Here is a 20,038-nt window from a genome sequence, read left to right as displayed (position 1 = left end):
GGAACAGGATTAATATAGCCCTGGAAATTGTACTAAGCAGAAAATAAAAGCTTTCCGTCACCAATGTGAAATGCCAAAGGATGCCCCCTTGCCACAATATGACCACAATCTAGTGACCTGATCAAGAATGCAGCTTTTGTTTCTGAACAATTTAAGTGAACAATTTTAGCTTGCATTCGATTATACAATCATGCATTACACCAATAACAAACAGAGTACCCAACAGGGCCCTCCTTTCATGCATGTAGAGACGACTTTAGCTCACAAGGAGGGGGGTTGTTTTTAATTCATTATTTAACGGGGAGCAGAACAGCACTGACTTGGAAACCAGAAGGACCAGACAATGAAACTGCTCTAGTGGGAGATTCACTAACAGCAGAATGTGAAGCACTTTGAAATGGATATAAAAAATAAAATAAAAACAAACATCAACATGGTAGCAACAAGTTCTTCAAAATCTTGCAATGCCCGTGTTTCTGAAACATTCTTCACATCAGGACATCAGACCTTCTACCTCAAATCTAATGTATTGTGTAAGTTATAAAATATTATATCGAAGCACTGTTTAATTGTGCTTGTGTAATGGGGTTCAATGGGATGGGGGATTTCTATAAGTAATCAATTTCAATTAATTAATTCAAATGGAATTACAAAAAACACTTATGATCTGTCACATTTGTTCTATACAGGTAAATGCATCCTCTAAATAAATAAATAAATTAATAAATACACATCTCTGTATAGTCAATGAATACTAATCATGCATCCTTGTTAAAGCAATTACACTTCAGAGCACACAGCATCTTAGATGGAACACAGAATATTGCAACCAAATTCTCACGAATATGAGATCACAGACCTCGGACAAGTATGTTAATAATCTACAAGAGCCTCCCCCTTCTACAGAATGACTAGAGGAAACATGTCCACTCCCTGTGCAGTCCCTCACCTTTACTCATTTCGTTTGTAGCTTTCTTTTACCGTATTTTCAATGCAGTATTTCCTTTAATAAAACAAACACTGATTCCTTTGCAGAACATAGTGATTTTGTAACACACACACACACACTATATTATATATATATCTATATATCTATATATATCTATATATATCTATATCTATATCTATATCTATATCTATATATATATATATATATATATATATACACACACACACACACACACAAAAGAAAAACAAGAAACTGTTTTAGCATCCGAAATAATAGTCAGCTCTAGACTTTGCAACATTCTAGCGCATCTGTAAAATAAAATGCCCACCAAGTTTACAGGTACACCTGCTGCATCACAATTCAGAAAAGCTCACTGATGCGACAAAAATAACATGTGAAATAACAGACCAAGCAGTACTGGAGAAGTATTGTAAATTAAAACTATACACCAGCATGTGTATTCACTACTCAAGAACACCGTTTCACGTTAGTCCCAAACCATTGAAACATTGGGAAGTCTAGTACAGAATGTAAAATAACAATAAACTAAAATACTGCACGTATTCATTCCGGAAAAAAAAGCAACGGACTACCCGAAGTAAATTCTTAGTTCAATAAAAATCAACACCTTCTATTAGCGCTGCGTTTCTTACAGCACATACTGACTGTAACAACAATCGAGCACCATCTCCAGCCCGGTCTTAAAACTCGATGGTGCCAGATTCGCAATGTTTATAAAGCAACTGGAGTTGTAATTGTTTAAAAGCAATGGACACCTGCTGCAGTTTCCAACTGAACATCTGCTGCCGCTGCTTGCGCTCCCGATCCTTGCCTGTGATTTTATTTTCGTCCGTTTGTCATGTAAACCACAAGAAGTTACAACTCCCTCACTTATCTGGATGATTTGACAAACTTACCTCTTAAGTTGCTCCCTCATTGTTGCAGGGTCAGTAAATCCTACAGCAGAACTACCTGAATCCAAACTGAACCACAGCAGCACCACCATACAACTGGTAAATCGCACTGAGGTGGCACTTGCACTAGCTTGATTAGAGCACTCAGCGCCGGTGAGGGAGGCTGTGTTGGTCAGACTGGGAGGAGCCACAAGCGCCTCACGTCCGTTCCCTTCCCCCCAACCTATTGAACTGGACAATATAACTCTAGCTTAAACAAAAAGGAGAAAACAATTGAGATTCAGAAATGAAAGAAATAAAGAAAGAAAGAAAGAAAGAATGAAAGAAAGGAAAAAAAAACTAGGTAAGAGACGCAAAAAGGATTTAAGGTGGACCGAAAAAGAGCTTCTATTTAGTATTGCAGCACACCTTGACGATTTTTTTGGCGAGCCTGTCCTTTCTATTAGAATACATGTATCTTAGTACAGTGCAGGCCATCATTTAAAACCACATTACATTTTTTTCACGTTTTATTTATTTTTTATTTTTTATGATACTTGAGTTTAATTAATATAATGAAATAGAACTGCATTAAAAAAAAAAAAACAGTAATTTTTACACACACTTGAGAAGAATATTTTAGGAATGAGATTATTATTATTATTATTATTATTATTATTATTATTATTATTATTATTATTTCACACCTCTTAATTCAAATGGATGGGGAAATAAATATAAAGTGGATGGGAAAATAAATATAAAATGATCACAAAAAACACCTTAACATTTTTTTTGGTGGGAACTGTCAAGTTAAGTTTGACCCTGGAGACAAAAACCACAGCAATAGATGCAAATTAAAAAACAAAACACGCACATACATAATTGAAGCTTTTGAGTAGTTGACAAGTCGTGTGTTTATTGGTAATGCCATTGTTCTCTAGTTTCTCAAAAGCCGCTGATAGATATATCATAATTCTATTGCAGACAAATTCAGTAGTTTGGGACAAACACCATTCACAAAATGTTTTAGTACAAATATTTATTGTGGAGAATGCGGAGTATGCGATTTTACAGAGAAGTATGTTATATATACACGTTAATTTGGCATCAAACCTAACTTGGTTTGAGGGCTCGCTGCCTGGCCTACTGGACGAGGCTGAGACCCCCATTGATAAAACACAGAAATTGCTTTTAAGAAAGGTGGAGATGGGGAGGTGGTAGGTTACGATGAAATCGAAACGCAACTGTGAAATAAGTGAAGAGGGTATTTATAGTGCTAACAATCTTAATTAGCTAATGTGTAAATTGAATGATTCAATTTGGTGATGCGGAGATTGGTGTCTGACCCTCCTCCCGAACTTTAAATTATAAATTTCATTAAACCATCCAATGGACACTGCATGGAAACATATTACTACAAGACAAATGCTTGGTGTCTACAAAATAATTCCAATTATTTATTTTTTTTAGCCTCAGCTCACCGCTACCACCCCTGCGCTGACTCGGGAGGGGCGAAGATGAACACACGCTGTCCTCCTAAGCGTGTGCTGTCAGCCGCCCGCTTCTTTACACTCTGCAGACTCACCGTGCAGCCGCCTCAGAGCTACAGCGTCTGAGGACAACGCAGCTCTGGGCAGCTTAAGGCAAGCCCGCAGGCGCCCGGCCAGACTACAGGGGTCACTAGTGCGCGGTGAGCCGAGGACACCCTGGCCGACCTAACCCTCCCTCCCCCCGGGCGACGCTCGGCCAATTGAGCGCCGCCCCCTGGGAGCTCCCGTTCTCTTACACAAGTTGATTGTTTCTCATTTTGTATCAGGGGGATTTTCATTTAAAGGAGTAAACACTTTTAAGAAATGGCAGTTGTTTTATGCATTTCTGAGATTTGAGGACTGATTGTACAGTAATACAACCTCAGTTTGGCTCTGCATTAGTTCTTTTGGTTCAGAAATGTCTGCTTTTATTTGCAAGGGTAGATTGAATCTAGGTTACAAAAAAATGACAAAAAATGTTATAGTTAACCTTACAGGTGTCAGGCCCATTTCAACAAGCAAAGGAGGTATGAATGCTGAACTGTAAATGGTCTTTTTTTTTTTTTTTAGCAGTTGACGAGTGTAAATACTGCAAACCTTGATCTGACCCTTCAGTGGAGAGATACAAAAATAAATAAATAACATATTCTCCTACCCACCCCCTAATTTATTATAGCATAAACTGTCTGTACAATAAGGGTGTTCAGTATTTATTTAGTGTTTTCTACTTCTGCGTGCTGTGTTTCTAAACAAAAGCAAACTGGCCAGATCATTAACTCCAGCAGTTTCCTTTATCTATGCTACAATCTCAAGAGTACAGCAAGGCACTCTTGTCTGATGCGTCTGCTGTACTCGGTCAGCACTGAGAGGACTGGACGTTGCCAGCAGATCAGTACACACTATCTCAGGAATGCTTAGTAACAAGCAGGCATTTACCATCTTAAATGATACCAGTACTCTTGGAATTTTACATTGATCTGAGTAGGAAATCCTCATGCAGTTGTATAACAAAAATGCTTATGACGGCAGAGTAAAAATACATAGCTCAGGTCAAACAAGCTTTCACTTAAATTAAGGCAGAACCTGTTCACACTATTTTTCTTTCATATGCGTCTGTGTTCTTTAAACTATTGTTGCTTATAAGCTACTGGCAAAATGTCATCACATTTGCTTAAAAAATGTGAACGTTTCATGAAAACATGTGGGCGATGTTTTATCAGAATACAAAGCAATCCACAAAAATCGACAACTTTCTGTATAAAAACCTAATGCATAATACACTGTATACAGTAAATGGTGTTGTCAGCAACCAGCAAATTTAGATTGCTGCATTTCAAACGGCACGTTAGACTCTTGTGTGTAATTATCCTGTTTTCGTGCAAAAATTATAAATAAATGCGCAAGAGGAATTAAAAACATATATGAAGTTTGTCTGACTAAATATTAAACACAGCACACAGAAGTAGAAAACACCCTTATTGGTGTACAGCCATTTTATGCTATAATAAATAAATAAACATACAAATCAATAAAAACAACACAATTATTAATCCTAATGCCCGGTTTATTGAGTTAAAAAACACTTCCCTCCCGCTGTAAATTTGAAACAGTTATCTGAACACATGCATACTGTCTTTGTGGTGAATTGAACTGATTCGTGAAAAGAGGTTTACTGAAACAAAAAATCTGTAGATCCTGTGTTGGAAAACTATCTTACAATGAATTCAATTCGCTGTGTCATTCCCCCCACCCCAATACTACTATGTAGCATGAATAAGCCACCTGCAAACATGATGAGTTTGCACCAAGGTGTTTTTCTACTGCTTTGACATTTTTTTTACTGCACCAATTTCTATGAAGGTTATGCTGAAACAAGATTCATCAAGATTATTGGTTCAATTTAATTTTGTAACAAGAACGTCTGTATATATCATGCCTAAAATACATAGTAAAGGGATTTGTCTAACATCATCTAAAATGAATGTTCTGCAGCTCTTCACATTCTCACAGCGAGATGTCACCTTAATTCATCAAAAGCACATGTTTTATAATGCTATTCTGTATGAATACATTTTCCTCTCATAAAAATGCATTCTAAGCCTACATCTTTACATATGTAATACATAAAGCGAGAATTCACAGTAATTAATCAAAAACAAGTGTATTTGGACACTATTCTCTATGAACATATTTTTTTCTCATTAAATAACAAAAATACATAAGAACATAAGAAAGTTTACAAACGAGAGGAGGCCATTCAGCCCATCTTGCTCGTTTGGTTCTTAGTAGCTTATTGATCCCAGAATCTCATCAAGCAGCTTCTTGAAGGATCCCAGGGTGTCAGCTTCAACAACATTACTGGGGAGTTGGTTCCAGACCCTCACAATTCTCTGTGTAAAAAAGTGCCTCCTATTTTCTGTTCTGAATGCCCCTTTATCTAATCTCCATTTGTGACCCCTGGTCGTTGTTTCTTTTTTCAGGTCAAAGAAGTCCCCTGGGTTGACATTGTCTATACCTTTTAGGATTTTGAATGTTTGAATCAGATTGTCGCGTAGTCTTCTTTGTTCAAGACTGAATAGATTCAATTCTTTTAGCCTGTCTTCATACGACATGCCTTTTAAACCCGGGATAATTCTGGTTGCTCTTCTTTGCACTCTTTCGAGAGCAGCAATATCCTTTTTGTAACGAGGTGACCAGAAATGAACACAATATTCTAGGTGAGGTCTTACTAATGCATTGTAGAGTTTTAACATTACTTCCCTTGATTTAAATTCAACACTTCTCACAATATATCCATGCATGTGTAGTAACCAGCATCTTTATATACATAGATGCTAATATTAAATAATTGCACAATTGTATAGTACAGTGACTACATTTCTAATCTCGTTATGCATTTGTTTCAGCGTCTATGGTTTGTATTGGAAAACACGAGGAGCCATAGGAACCAAAATTCAAAAAAGCAGTCACACAAATAACAAAAAAAAAAAAAAAAAACTGTGGGTAGGCAAAACAATAAGAGCAGACAAATGTCTATGAGGAAAAGTACTTAAAACGGTAAGAGTTGTGTTCTTCTAGAAACACTGTAAAATATTCCAATTTTCTAAAGCAGCAGTCTTTGGCACAATAAGTGTCTTGATTTATGAAATCCCAATTACAGTTTACTACAAACCCTCTCAAAACAACACTTGTTATGTCCTTAATTGTTTGCTGGACCGTAAAACTGTCAATTTGTTGTGCAATTTATATTTAGCTTCTCTGTTTCATTGAGTTAATTAAGATCTTTAGCTACTGAAAAAAACACTAAACTTAATGCACACATGTGCTAGGGCTTCAAACTTCCTGTCTTCCTTCCATTAAAAAAACAAATCTAGCTGTTCCATGCAAAAAGCTCAGGAATATATATATATATATATATATATATATATATATATATATATATATATATATATATATATATATATTTTTTTTTTTTTTTTTCTAGTAAATTAATACATTGACCGTGCTTGTTTTAAGAATAGGAAACCAATTTAAGTAAGCAGCCATGTATTGAATAAAACACACTTAACAAACAGTATTGCTAAAAGAAACTAAGGGGTCAATTTGATCAACCTATACACCACCATTATGAGAAATAGAAATAGTTCTTTCTTTAAACATTTACAGCAGTAGGGATTAATCCTGGATCAACCGCATTTAATTAATTGCTAGATAGTGTTCCAGCACAGTGTCTACTGATTTTGTGTTTCAGTAAACCCAACATCATGTGCATCCTAGATGAACTATTTCTGGTTATCCTAGGATTACCCCCCCAAAAAGCCTGGATGATGCAATCTAGGGGGATTCCCTAGTGCTGTAAAGTTCTCAAACAATCCAGCAGTGGTTTATCCTACCAGGATATAAAAGGGTATTGATTTAATGAACTCCTTTACAAATATTTTGAACTTGGCATAGCTTACAAACATGCTTTACTGTAGTTTATGTAATAATAATAATAATAATAATAATAATAATAATAATAATAATAATAATAATAATAATATAAACACCCATGCACCAAGACACCCACACACATCAGCACTATTGAATTTACTGAGTCTACAGTCTACAGTCCTCCGCAGTATTTCTCTCACCAGGGTTTTTGATGAATTATTTATGCAGGAAAATAATATCCTTTTTTTTAAATATGCAGTTTTGTCAATTGCTCTCCATGGCGAGTTTTTGTGGTTTAAAAAGCATGTCTCCATTAGCAAGCTGTGCTGTGCTCATTACACTCTGTATTTCCATTTTTCTTTATTCAAGTATTTCCGCATGGAAACAGAAATTTCCAATGCTCAGCTTCTGTAAAGTGTTTACTGTTAAACACAGTTGCATTGCTCGGTCACTTTGATTTACCACCATATGCAATAAATGAAGCTTTCAGGGCAATTTCTGCTTACATAAGTGTTTAAATTTAAGAGGCATGAAGTAAATGAAGCGTACACTTTACATATAAGGATAAAGTGCTATGTTTTTTTTTTTTTTACTCTGCTAAATTCTAATAAATATAAAAAGGATATAACCTTAGGACCAAAAAATATACATGTTATATAAAAAACATGATTTGTGTACACCTCCCTTTTAAAAAAGGTCACCTTCCAGTGGCATTGAAGACAATATGGTTCCAGACAGTTTAGTGGCGTTGAAGAAGCTCAATAAGAAGATGATATGGTTCCGGACAGTTTAAGGCCAGGGCAGGGCACCCAAGTACAGGGGCAATGAATGGTAAGTGGTATGCTTTAAAACTATTTTGCTGTGTATTTTGTGACTGTTTACTGTGATTATTTTCTTGATGTGAACGTTATGTGCATATGACAAAAACACCTTCAGGCTTAATAAGCCCATACCACTTAATTTACTATGGAATGGGCAATTTCCCTATAGTGGAAACAGACCCCAATGTGTACTGTACAGTAATCTAGAATTGTTTTCTATGTTATACAGTAACAAGTACTATAGTACTAATAAAGTAACACAGTATCAGTTTTAAGAAAGTCTGATTGGTGAGATATTTTGTACTTCCAGGTAAGAAGTGAGGTTTTCTTGGTGCTGGTTCTTAATCTTCAATTCTTTCACACTGATTGACCTACTGTTTTCATGTTCTTGTGTTAGGACACAGTGTGTGGGCGTGTATGAGTGAGGTGGTAATCCTCTGGGTAAATATTTTGTTAGGGTCATTCAAGGATAAGAGTATATAAATTGCAGTTTGGTTTGCAATTAATAAAATAATAATAGGAGCATATGAGACAGCACATTCTGTCTGGCTATATATTCATTAGTCTGTCATAAAACTCATTAAATTCCATTTCAATCACCCTTATAACATTGCACTCAAAGAGGGATGCTATCAACAATTTCCCCTACCTTTCTTTTTCTTCTGTCCATGTATGTGTCAGAGGCCTTTTTCCTTTTTCTTTTCTGCACACAAAAATTGAAGATTTTTTTTTAACACTTCCAAAATGTTTTGACATGTACTTTAAACTCCAGACATGCAGCCCATTTCCTGTCATGTGCTTTTTGCGGTTAGCATGGCAACACTGTTTGCGGGCAGGATTTGTTTTGTTAAACAGGGATGTTAAAATCAAAATCACAAAGCAAGGCCAGCATTGATATAGTTAGTATACGCACGCACACATGCTTACTGGAACATGCCCCTTTCAAACGTCACAAAGTTGATCAGACACCCAACGGTTTATTTTGAGTTGTAACAAGTATTTAATTGATTTCACAATTACCTATTTATGTTAATCCACAGTCAATAGATATGCATTAGGGGAGCTTGTGTGTATACACGATTACCACTGGAATGTTGTGCTCATATTCCACATCTATGTTGTGTATGTTTATTAAGACAGCTAAAACAAATATTAAGGACATATATGGTATGTGGTTATTACGTTTTGTTGCAATAATACTGATATATTGTATTTTTCGTAAGGTAACAGCTCCTTATTTAATATATGATGACTTTTTAATAACTGAACTTCAATTAATGTGTAATTGCAAATCAATTAAATAACCAGTTGTAAAACTATTAAATTAAATAAACTATTACTAAAGCACTAAACAAAACCAAAAAATTATACAGGACGAAAAGTCCATGAACATGATGCAGACCTGTTTAAATGTCCATGGGGGCATGTTTAGTCTCCATGCCTATTCAAAGGCTGGTCACTGAGAGATGAACAATGAAAGATGGCATTTCAATGTGGACTGTCCACATCAACTTGGTTGAGAACTTGTTTCAACCTAGTACTGGTATGAGATGGAGATCTCACCACTACTGATCCTGGTTTGGAACTGAACCCTGTGACCCAAGGATGAAATGCTCCTAATCTTATTTCAACCAGTTGAGTCCCTTGCATAACATAATGATGGCAGGAGAAATTACATTCTCAGTAACTGGATTCACATAACTTTACATGGTTCAAAATATCTAATTGTACTGCAGCTACGTTCTGTGGCCTGACCTGGCAGATTGTCAATAGCTGTGATGGTTTGTCAGTTCATCAACTGAATCAGCAAAGTTTTAGATCAAGAAGAAAAACTAAACTATGCAAATACAACTTTACCTCCTGTCATATTAATTTAGTCTTTAGCTGATGACGAGGTCTTCAAAGATGACAGTACTGTTGCATCAGAGGCTAGCAAAGGCAACTCTAAATGCTTCTGCTTACTGTGTTTACGTTGTATACAACAATCATATTCCCATTACAGTTTATAATGAAAGGCAATACTCTTTTCTGACATGGTTAACAGATAAATACAGCTTATCGTGAAACCTGTCCTTTTTTAGATACAAACTGCAATTCTGCATAGAAAAAAGGTTGTTTTTCACTTCTTTTCCTATCCTTTCTGAGATCAAAATTACCAATGGAATTTCCTCAACTAGGAATGAAACTCCTCAGCATCCTCAGAAAAATATAATCTTTTTTTGATGACTGCCTGAAGTTATGCAAATCACATCTGATTAACTTGGCTAATCCCCTGCACAAAGTCACTTATTGGGTGTACATTATAACCTTAATTGCTTTTATGTGCTGCAGAGCATTTAACGTCTCAAAATATGGATCTTGTCTCAGCCATGATTACAAATAAAACACATCGAGGGTTCCGGTGCGGATTGTGAATTCATCCTTTTTTTTTTTTCTTACTCTAAATGATGCATCCAGTCTGATGAAAACAGATTGCAATTTATTCCCTAGCTTAGCTAGCGGGACCTTTGTGGTTTGTAAGCATCAAGCATACATATGCGCCAGGGGTTTCTAAGGAGTCTTAAGTGGTGCAGCAGTGAAACCATGGTGACTGCAAAAACAGCAGAGATCTAATGTAGTTCTAGCAGTCGGACCAGATGTGTTCACATCTTTTCTGACTAGTATTGGGTGACAAAACACTTGTCTGGAATTCAAGGTTTTTATCCCTTTTAAAACGAACATTTAACCTGGGCCTACTGCCTGGGCCCATTTCATAACTGCTCCTTTCACCCTAAACCTCTGTTGTAACTCATAATATGACTGGTTGATGCAACAACAGCAATATTTAAAATAAAATCATATAAAGCTTTGACCTGAAATGTCATGAATATTTTTTGGCGTTTCTGCACACAGGTATTGAGATTACCAAACTCAATATTCTGTATTAGTTCAATATTTTCTGCAGCTACAAAAAACACTTACAAAAATGTTACAAAACAGTACAGTACTAAGTTTCTTTTAGACCTCTCATATGAATCCATTTGTCCTGTGTAACCCAGGAGTATACTGAACAACAACAAAACCAGCACTTTCATTTAGTCATAGTTAAAATACAGCCATTATATTTAAAATACATGCGATAATCCCCTAAGAGTGTCTGTCTTGCTGTACGTTTTAAATCTTCTGCTTCAGCTGTATCTGGCTCAAACGGTGCCTCCGATTAAAAAACGTACCCCTGTGCAATAAAAACATGCAGGTAGAACTGAAGGCTATCAATTAATTCTACCTCTTTACTGTATATCCAAGGCCATCTTAATAAAATAAAATAAGCACCATCATTTTTTTTTTAAGCTATAAAAGGACCAACATTATTTCATAGTTTACAGAAAATTGAATGTACTGTAGTATGAATGGCATGTAAATAAGTAGACATTTCCGATATACATAAAATTACAAGCAAACAAACAAAGAAAAAAACCCATGAAATCTTTTGCCTTAGCTTCAGATTGCAGACTGGACTGAAATCAGCAGATGGAACGTTTGCCAGATTCACAGTTTGATAACGGAACGAGATTAATGGTGCAAACGAAAACACAACATTAAACATGTTTCTTGAACCAAACTCCTTTCCCATTCCATATTCGCCAGCCAATGGTAGAATAGTGATTTATCACAGATTCTTAAGAATAAGTCTTCAACAGATTCTCAATTGCCACTGCAGGGTTCTGCTACCATAATTCCAATATTAACAAGTGACTATTTAATGATTATTAAACAAGAGTCATTAAATAACCATTTGCCATTATCTAAAAATATTCTTTGTGACATTTATTTTATGACGAGAAAAAAAAAAAAGGCTTAACACTAACTGGAATACAGTAAACAGGTAACTTGCTTCGGAACCTATATTTTTTGTTGTTATTTTATAAATGAATGAAAATAATGGGGCATGAAACTTAGATGACTAAATGCTTTAGTTGCATTTTAAATCATGATACCAGGCAGTACATACGGTTAAAGAAATCTATGTTTGCAAACCATATTTGTAGACTGTCTTTGCACTTCCTGGGTCATTGTACTTGTAGAGTTAATTCCGTCAGCATCTTATTTCCTGTAACTGACCAGCTGCTTCCTCTAATTACAGACTTGCTTTGACTCCAAAGACACTGCTGGGGTGAAATGATCAAGGAAGTAAAGCAGTAGCATACGTCCTGGAAGGCAACCCCAGCAAACCTTTCTTTAACCTGGTATATTACAGGCTGTCATGTTTTAAAATTGAAATACACTTTACTATACTTGTTTTTCTTTAAACTATAGTGAATAGAAATGGATGGCAGGTAAGATATCTGGAATTATTTTGTTAGCTACAATCACTATAGTGGTGTTAACATTTCCTAGTGCGAGGTCCAAGCCTTGAGGAGCAAGCAGGAGGAGAAGAGGAACAAGTGACACAAATTCCTAGGGAGGGATCAGCAGGGGGTTTTGATATACTTGGGGATATGTGATTGGCGATTGCCTGATTGATATATAGGAGGAGTTCCCTTTCCTGATTCATATATGCATTGCCTGCAGAAAGTGATAAAGGCAGGTGACGAGTGAAAGACTAATAAACAAGCCTGCCATTGTACTGTACTATTCTTAACTGTAAAGATTCAGAAAGCTTCCATTTACTTTTTGCCTTACTATAAAATAACCCTTTATGATGTGGTCAGGCCCAACGAGAGGGCGGGGAGGCCGCGGATATTTCCCCAGGGCCCGCTGCCACAAGGTTAGAAACGTTAGCCACGTCAAATATAATAATTTAAAGGTGAATCAGCAAAGAAAATGCAAACAAAACCAATGTGGACTGTGGCTACTGCTACAGAACCTTCAAATATGTATACATAATCCAGTCGTCATTTCATTCAAAAACAATAGGCTAGTAGGCTACAGCATTATAAACACATTGCAAGACGATATGTAATTGTAAAAAAATAAATATATATTGCAATCTGTTGTTGTGATTTAACCTTATGATTCCATCTATTGTCTAGCATTGAAGCTGCCATTTTGTTTGATCATCAAGTGATTGCAATATACACACGTCATCAGGGGTTAAATTGTGTCGGATCTCAGGTACGGTACCTTTTTGTTTAGCTGGCGAGAATCATCCAGTTAGCAGATCAATGTTTTGAAAAATAAAATCGTAAAAAAAACAAAACAACTTTAGCAACACCCCACTTCCTCTTTCGCGATTGAATAACAAACTGCAACAGATTGTGTGACGTATGATAATATGTATTGCACCCTACAACAGTTGTACAAGGTATAATAATGAGCCTGAAAATTACATTTTTTGCCCCCCAAAACAACGAAACGACAAAAAACTACACCAAGCTCAGAAGATGTAGAAAGGGATCTAAACAGTGTGAGTAAAGATGATACATTTGATGTGGTGCTGTTAGCCAAATTGATGATAGCTCATCCTCCAGTTCAGATCGGGCCAACGTTACTGCAGTGTGCCAGACTGCTAAAGACTGATTTGCCTGAAGGTTGTAATCTTTACTGTGCGCACAAATCTATTTCCCGCCAAATTAAAGTGTTTGAAAATAGGGCAGACAAACCAGGTTCCACAACTATAGCACTACAGACTGCCAAAGATCTCTGAGAAGTACACACTTTGTGTGCAAGGCTTCAGCTCAATGGCAGACCGATCATTCGACAATTTTGTGAATTCATAATTGAAGGTAAGGATGCCCAAATGCCTCCAGCATTAATAACATTACAGAGGATTGTGGATTTGATTCCTGTTTCATCAAGTAAATGTGAGCGAGGATTCTCTCAAATGAACTTGATTGTCTCGTCAATAAGAACCACACTGTCAACAAAAACACTGTCTTCCCTCCTCTTTATCTGATTGGTGGGCCCGCCACTGGCACTGTTCAAACCTGAAGAATATGTCAAAACTAATTTGATCCTGCACATAAAATATCTATGGACTTATTTATATAAACAAGAATAAAATAAACAGCTCTATCAATCCACTCTATGTGTTTGTCTACAATATTGTCACACTGATGCCAAGCTTAGCTGCAAACATGTAAATAAAGGAATTCTAGTATAGCTAGATATCTCTTGGCTATTTTTCTCCTTACAGTAAATTAATTCAAATCTCATAATATTTGATTCCACCAACCTTGCTGTGAAAACTGTTAGACAACCTTTTTTTTAATAACCATTTATATAATGTGAACTTTTCTAAAACAAATCCAAAATAGGGGGAAGTGGTTCTACTAGTCCTGCACCCATTCCTTGTTACTTGTGTCAAAATGATCAGGTACTAGCCATTGGGCCAATACTTAACCCCTCCTGTATCTTTTCCTTGTATCAATATAGTACAGTCGACGCCACCTAATCGGGATACTGATAATCAAGATTTCTGCTTAAATGGGACAGAACACTAGGAGACTGTTCTTCCCAATGCTAATTATGTTGTTCAATTGGAATTTCATTTCATTGGAATACAATATTTTCAAATGATGAATGCATACCTGTCAAGGTCCCAGGACACTTGACCAGGAGATTTTTGTATGGGATAGTGTTAAGCGAGCGATGCGGCACGGGGGAAGGAGTTAACCCCCTCCTGCAGGGAGGGGTCAGTTAATGGTTTAAAATATAGATGCTTAGAAACTAAACTAGAATACAGCATAAGAGTCCTTTAGTGTAGGCTTAGAGATGATGGTGTTGAATCATGGTTGTGCTTTGTAGTGCATCTTATATGCCCAAGTGGCAGACTTGCAATCTCTCAAGACTGTCATGTTGGCATCATAACAGCAGCTGTCACTGTTCACTGTTCGTTCATACTCACATCCGGGTGTCAATCACACTCACAACATATGTCACGCTAGTCAAGCAGGTAGAGAGTAGGCTGGCCACCAGATGGTGTATATATACACACACACCCCGGGAGATTCCTAGATTAAATGGATCCCGGGCGGGAGATTTTTTCTGACCGGGAGATTGGTCTTGAAAACGGGAGGGTCCTGGTCAAAGGCTCGACAGATACGTAAACGGAGATTGCTTTTCATAGTAAGACAGGTTTGCGTAGCACAGTGATTACGTGATTACGCTGTGACTGTGTCTCATGTGGTTTCTCAGGCTGCTGTGGTAAAGAAAGTTGGCGTGGCAACATCGCAGGTGTCTCGCCAACTTGGATTTCATTATTTTTCTTTTCATTTAGTAACAAAAAAACTGTAAAATTACTTCTCTCTTGCACATGTTGTAAATTATGAATATAAGCATGACTAAGGTCCTCTCATATACCTCTAGTTCAATTGGGACAGCTGCTTATTCAGGATAGATTTTACATCTCCCGTGGTGTCCCGATAAAGCGGTGCCGACTGTAATCCATTGAAGACCTAGGGTTGGACGAGACTTGTTACTGGTTGGATGACTCCCGTAGAAGACTTAGCTTTCATATTAAAATAATAATTTTAATTATATTAATACACATGAAAATGTACTCATGTGTAGAGTAGTGGTTAGGACTCTGGACTCTTGACCGGAGGGTCGTGGGTTCAATCCCCCGGTGGGGGACACTGCTGCTGTACCCTTGAGCAAGGTACTTTACCTAGATTGCTTGAGTAAAAACCCAACTGTATAAATGGGTAATTGTATGTAAAAATAATGTGTTATCTTGTAACAATTGTAAGTCACCCTGGATAAAGGCGTCTGCTAAGAAATAAATAATAATAATACAATGCTACAGCTGTACAGCATCCAACCTATTTGCCCTAATAAGAGGATAAGTCTTTAGGTAATTTAGATACACATAACATCTATTTTATCATTCCACTTTAGTTAAAACTGCATTTACAGGCTATTTACATGATACTGATCTGTAGTAAAAGCTTGGGCAGATTATATCTGTCTCAGGTACTACTGTAGCTTTCTGCTACGCAAGACTTAATCATTACCAGTTTGTTGGTAATGTATCTCTGTATGTGTTATTGTGTTTTATATATTTTGTTTGTATACATTACTTACAATCAAGTAAGATTTCCTGCCATTTATTTTTCACAGAGATTCCTGGTAACCACTGCAAGTTGTCAGCGTTTTTCTAATTTGTGAGGTTCCAATTCATGTTTTTGAAAATGGGCATGATAAATATTAATCACTGTTCCTAATGAGGCAAACTACATAATTAACCACACCAGGGTTTCAGAGGCTGGCGGTGTGCAAGATCTTGTTTGTAAAACGGTAAACAGGGAGGACGAGTCTTGTTCCTGACAAACTTCAGTGATGAGAATGCAACCCTTTACTGTATATGGGCAAGGGCAAGCATAAGCCACCAAGCAAAAGTAGCAAGACATTGCTATTTAAATAAATGCAGTCTCACAGGGATCTTTGCAGACACATCAGTGATTCTGCACCATCCACTGCAGACAACCTGTGCATTCAAATAATATATTTCTCTAAGAGCCATCCAAGTTTCTTCTGTACTGTTGTGAAAGGGAAACTTATATAGACTGTGTACTCTCCTCATCAAGACAACAGGAACATCACTAATACAGCTTAAAAAAGAGCCTGGCTAATGCTACATAAAGTGACCCTTATATTATTTTAGGCCTTTAAATTCACACCCAATTAAACTAAAAAGGACAATTTCTGCTTATAGATATAGCATAGTCTTGTTTTTAAAACCACATTTCCAGAATGCACTTGGCATGTATTACTCATTCAGAAAGCATACACAAATGCAGCAATTAGTGTAGAACAACCATGGTTAGGGCAAAAACAAAAGGCAACAAGCAAGTCCATAAACAGCATGTAAAGATTCTTTGTTTTCATTAGCAGACACTGTCATACACATACACATCAACACCCCTAGTAACAGTTCTGGCCGGATAGTACTTTCTTTTAAGAAATTTCAAGCAAATGGTTAAAAAACTACTGCAAAACCATTCAGCTTGTGATTTTAGCTTCAGCTGCATGAACACCAATTTCCTGAGCAAGGTAATGATTATCGAAAAGACTAGGCTTGCCTCACATAAATACTGTTAATAATCGGAGGAAGGCCCACGGTATACTCACTTGATGTAGTAGGGCACTTTGTTTGGTGATATTGCCCGCTCCCAGGGACCCTGGACAGAAGCTGTAAACAAGAAAAACCCAGACATGGAGGTCAAGTTCAAAGCAAACAGGAAAGACAACATTAATCTTCGGAATTACACTTTTTGTACTTTACAGTCAGCCTCCCTGATATGGGTCTGTTTGCTCAGCTGCCCGTGAAGGCAGGAAGGATTAACCTGCTGCTCAGAAGAATCTATCCTAATCTGAGAGAAATTAAACTTGCTCAAGTGTAAAGATAAATGCAAACCTCTTCGACTACTTGCACTTCAACCACCAGATAAAGAGCTGAACAAGCAGCTGATCTGCCATTCTGGCTTTTTCCCTTATCCCAAATGTTTTTGTTTTCTTCAGGCTCCTCTCTTATACTGTCGGAAAAGTGAGAATGCATGGCTTTTACAGATCCTAACATACTTGGCCCTCTTTTGATGGTGTAAACAGCAGCGGATCTTAATATCATTTAGATTTATGAACTTAGTCTCGTAGTGTTCCAGGGTTATAAAAAAATGAAATCAATTACAGTGCATGCAAATGTACAGTACTTCATCTATCGCATGTTACAGGGACCACTGTCTTTGGTTTTATTAACGCTGGGTAGCAAGTAGCCTTTGGCTTATTTTAAAAGGAGTCACCAGGTTTAAATGGATGACTATCACCAGGGCAATGCATTGAAAACTGCCACGAGAGATCCTTATCACCCACACAATAGTGGATGGGATATTGGCTTCATTATCTGTAAAAAGAACATCGCCTATGAAAGATCCAATACATGCTAAGCTGAGGATTGGTAAATGGAATATATTCCTGTTTGTCCCAAGGCAGGACTAAATTTGCAGACCTCTGGCTCAGAGGTCAGCATGCAAGTCAATTTTATCCTGTGATAACACTGGAATCAATGTTCCACAGACCTCATGAGCAAATTAATTGGCTCTTGACAGTCAACAGAATGGTTTGATATTGTTTACTGTCAATAGTAAAGTTCCAAGGCATCTCCTGTTCTATTTTCTCAATTCTGTGACATCATTAGATGCCCAGGAAAACAGAAACAGGTGGGAATGTGAACCTTTAGCTCTTTGGCTCCAGACAATTGAAATTAACTTCCAGAGCAACCTTTTTTTAAAGCAATATGATCCAGGTCATTTTCTTTTTTTTGTTTTTTTTTAAATCTTATTTTTTCATATTTTTACCATGGTATTGATTTCACATACTACAGTGTGCGATGTGGCACCAGCTGTTATTTATACAAGGGAAACATTATTTATTTGATTAAGTGATGGAACAAGACTGTTTCCTTCTGTCCCCCAGAAGCATTTTATGGGTGGTTATAGCAGCGAGTTTGAATTATCAAGATATTAACAGAATAACTATACTACTTACTGAGCCAGTAACATCACAAGATCTTACTATGGTAATGTAACACCCCAATCTAGTTCATTTTACTAAAAGCACCTTTACATTTTAATTTTTTAAACCCAAGCAGACCAGAAAAATACATAAAAAGCCTCAATAAAAATAATTTGTAAGGTAATACTGGTTACTCGCACGCATGTTAGACACAGCATAATTTGTTAAATGACATTCATGATCTTTCAGTAGAATGCATGTTGTGCTTACTGTTATTTGCATACCATCTTAAATTAAGATGAAAAGCCTTTTAAGTGATTAGATCAAATTTGCAATTTTCTTTTGTATCTGTTGGCCAGTTAATCCCCCCAAAACCTGCTTTATGAATACAGCCCACAAGTGATTGTCTAGAGTGGTTATAATTACCAGAATTGTTCTATAAATCTTAACTATTGTTTTTTCTCTATTCTCATTTATGGAGCTTTGAAAGAAGCACTTGATATTGTAAAGATGCATTTTAATTTAAAATGTATATCTGGAACCATATCCAGTAATACAAAGATGTCTTTGCATGTCTTCCTTTCAGGTAGTCCTGCACTTCACCTGGAGAGTACAGGCTAGATTCTCAAGGTTACTTACTCCAAATCATCAATAGCATTATTTTTGTCTGATGGGGAAAAATAAAAAAAAAACACTATTTACAATTCTAAAACAAATAAGAAACAACTCAAGACGACTCACAAGCCCCAGCACCAGATGTGTGGTTTATATCTGGTTTGTAACTTTTTTCGGTGTGTTAATGCTTTGCGAAGCATTAGAAATGAATTCTCATTATTTTCTTTAAACAAACACTTTAAAACCTTCATTTAGCTTGAGCTTATAATGATTCGTCGGGTACCCTTCTGCTAGCAAAGGAAAACAGTCCTGAAAATGTTCATAAAGGATCACATACATAGTTAGAGAAAAACAAATAACTTTATTAAACAAATAACTTTTTTTTTTTTACTTATCAGACCTACTTATAGTTTATCTGGATAGTGCCAGATATCTGAATGGAGCAATATTACTGAATTGTCTGTGTCTCGGTTTGTTGTTTTTGAAAGATGCTGTTTGCGCTCCAGTCGAGCTCACAAGCTGTGATTGGCTGACTCGGCAGTCGCGAGTACAGGATTGGTTGCTGTCGTCGGTGCAAAGTATTGATTGGCTGGTTTTGGTGGTTAATAAAATTAATTTGGACCAATTGTGTCTTTGGTTAGTATTTGCTGTCCAATAGATGTGAACTGAGCTTTCATTAAGGCATTCATTAGATTTGATTCAAAGGTGATGAGGTGACGTTCCAGGGGGCACCTACTGTCTATTAATGCCTGCTAGAGCTGGAAGCTGATTGGCTGATGATACTAAATAGTTTTCTAACTGCTATTATTAATCAACCAGCTGCATCCCTTAACATCTGTAATCAAGTTCTGACGTGAAAGACAC

At 36.7% G+C, this 20,038-nt stretch overlaps 1 protein-coding gene across 18 annotated transcripts in view; it reads right to left on the bottom strand.

Annotated features, from left to right (window-relative positions):
- The window catches only part of LOC117405667 (dystrophin-like), a 689,570-nt gene that overhangs the window by 55,799 nt on the left and 613,733 nt on the right, over positions 1 to 20,038 (bottom strand). For 9 of the 18 annotated variants that reach the window (XM_034008883.3, XM_059030144.1, XM_059030147.1 and 6 more), the window contains 2 exons: positions 17,180 to 17,240; positions 8,778 to 8,831 (listed from right to left, as the gene is read on the bottom strand). In XM_034008883.3, coding sequence (XP_033864774.3) covers positions 8,778 to 8,831; positions 17,180 to 17,240 — 115 coding nt within the window. Of the gene's footprint in view, positions 1 to 1,866; positions 2,073 to 8,777; positions 8,832 to 17,179; positions 17,241 to 20,038 lie in introns of those variants that run through there. The other 9 variants (XM_059030145.1, XM_059030150.1, XM_059030149.1 and 6 more) reach the window with 3 other exon arrangements.

This window comes from Acipenser ruthenus, chromosome 9 (assembly GCF_902713425.1).
Source record: "Acipenser ruthenus chromosome 9, fAciRut3.2 maternal haplotype, whole genome shotgun sequence".
In the NCBI taxonomy this organism is placed as follows: Eukaryota; Metazoa; Chordata; class Actinopteri; order Acipenseriformes; family Acipenseridae; genus Acipenser; species Acipenser ruthenus.
Note: the sequence above shows the minus strand (reverse complement) of the source record. Positions and strands in the feature narration are given on the sequence as shown.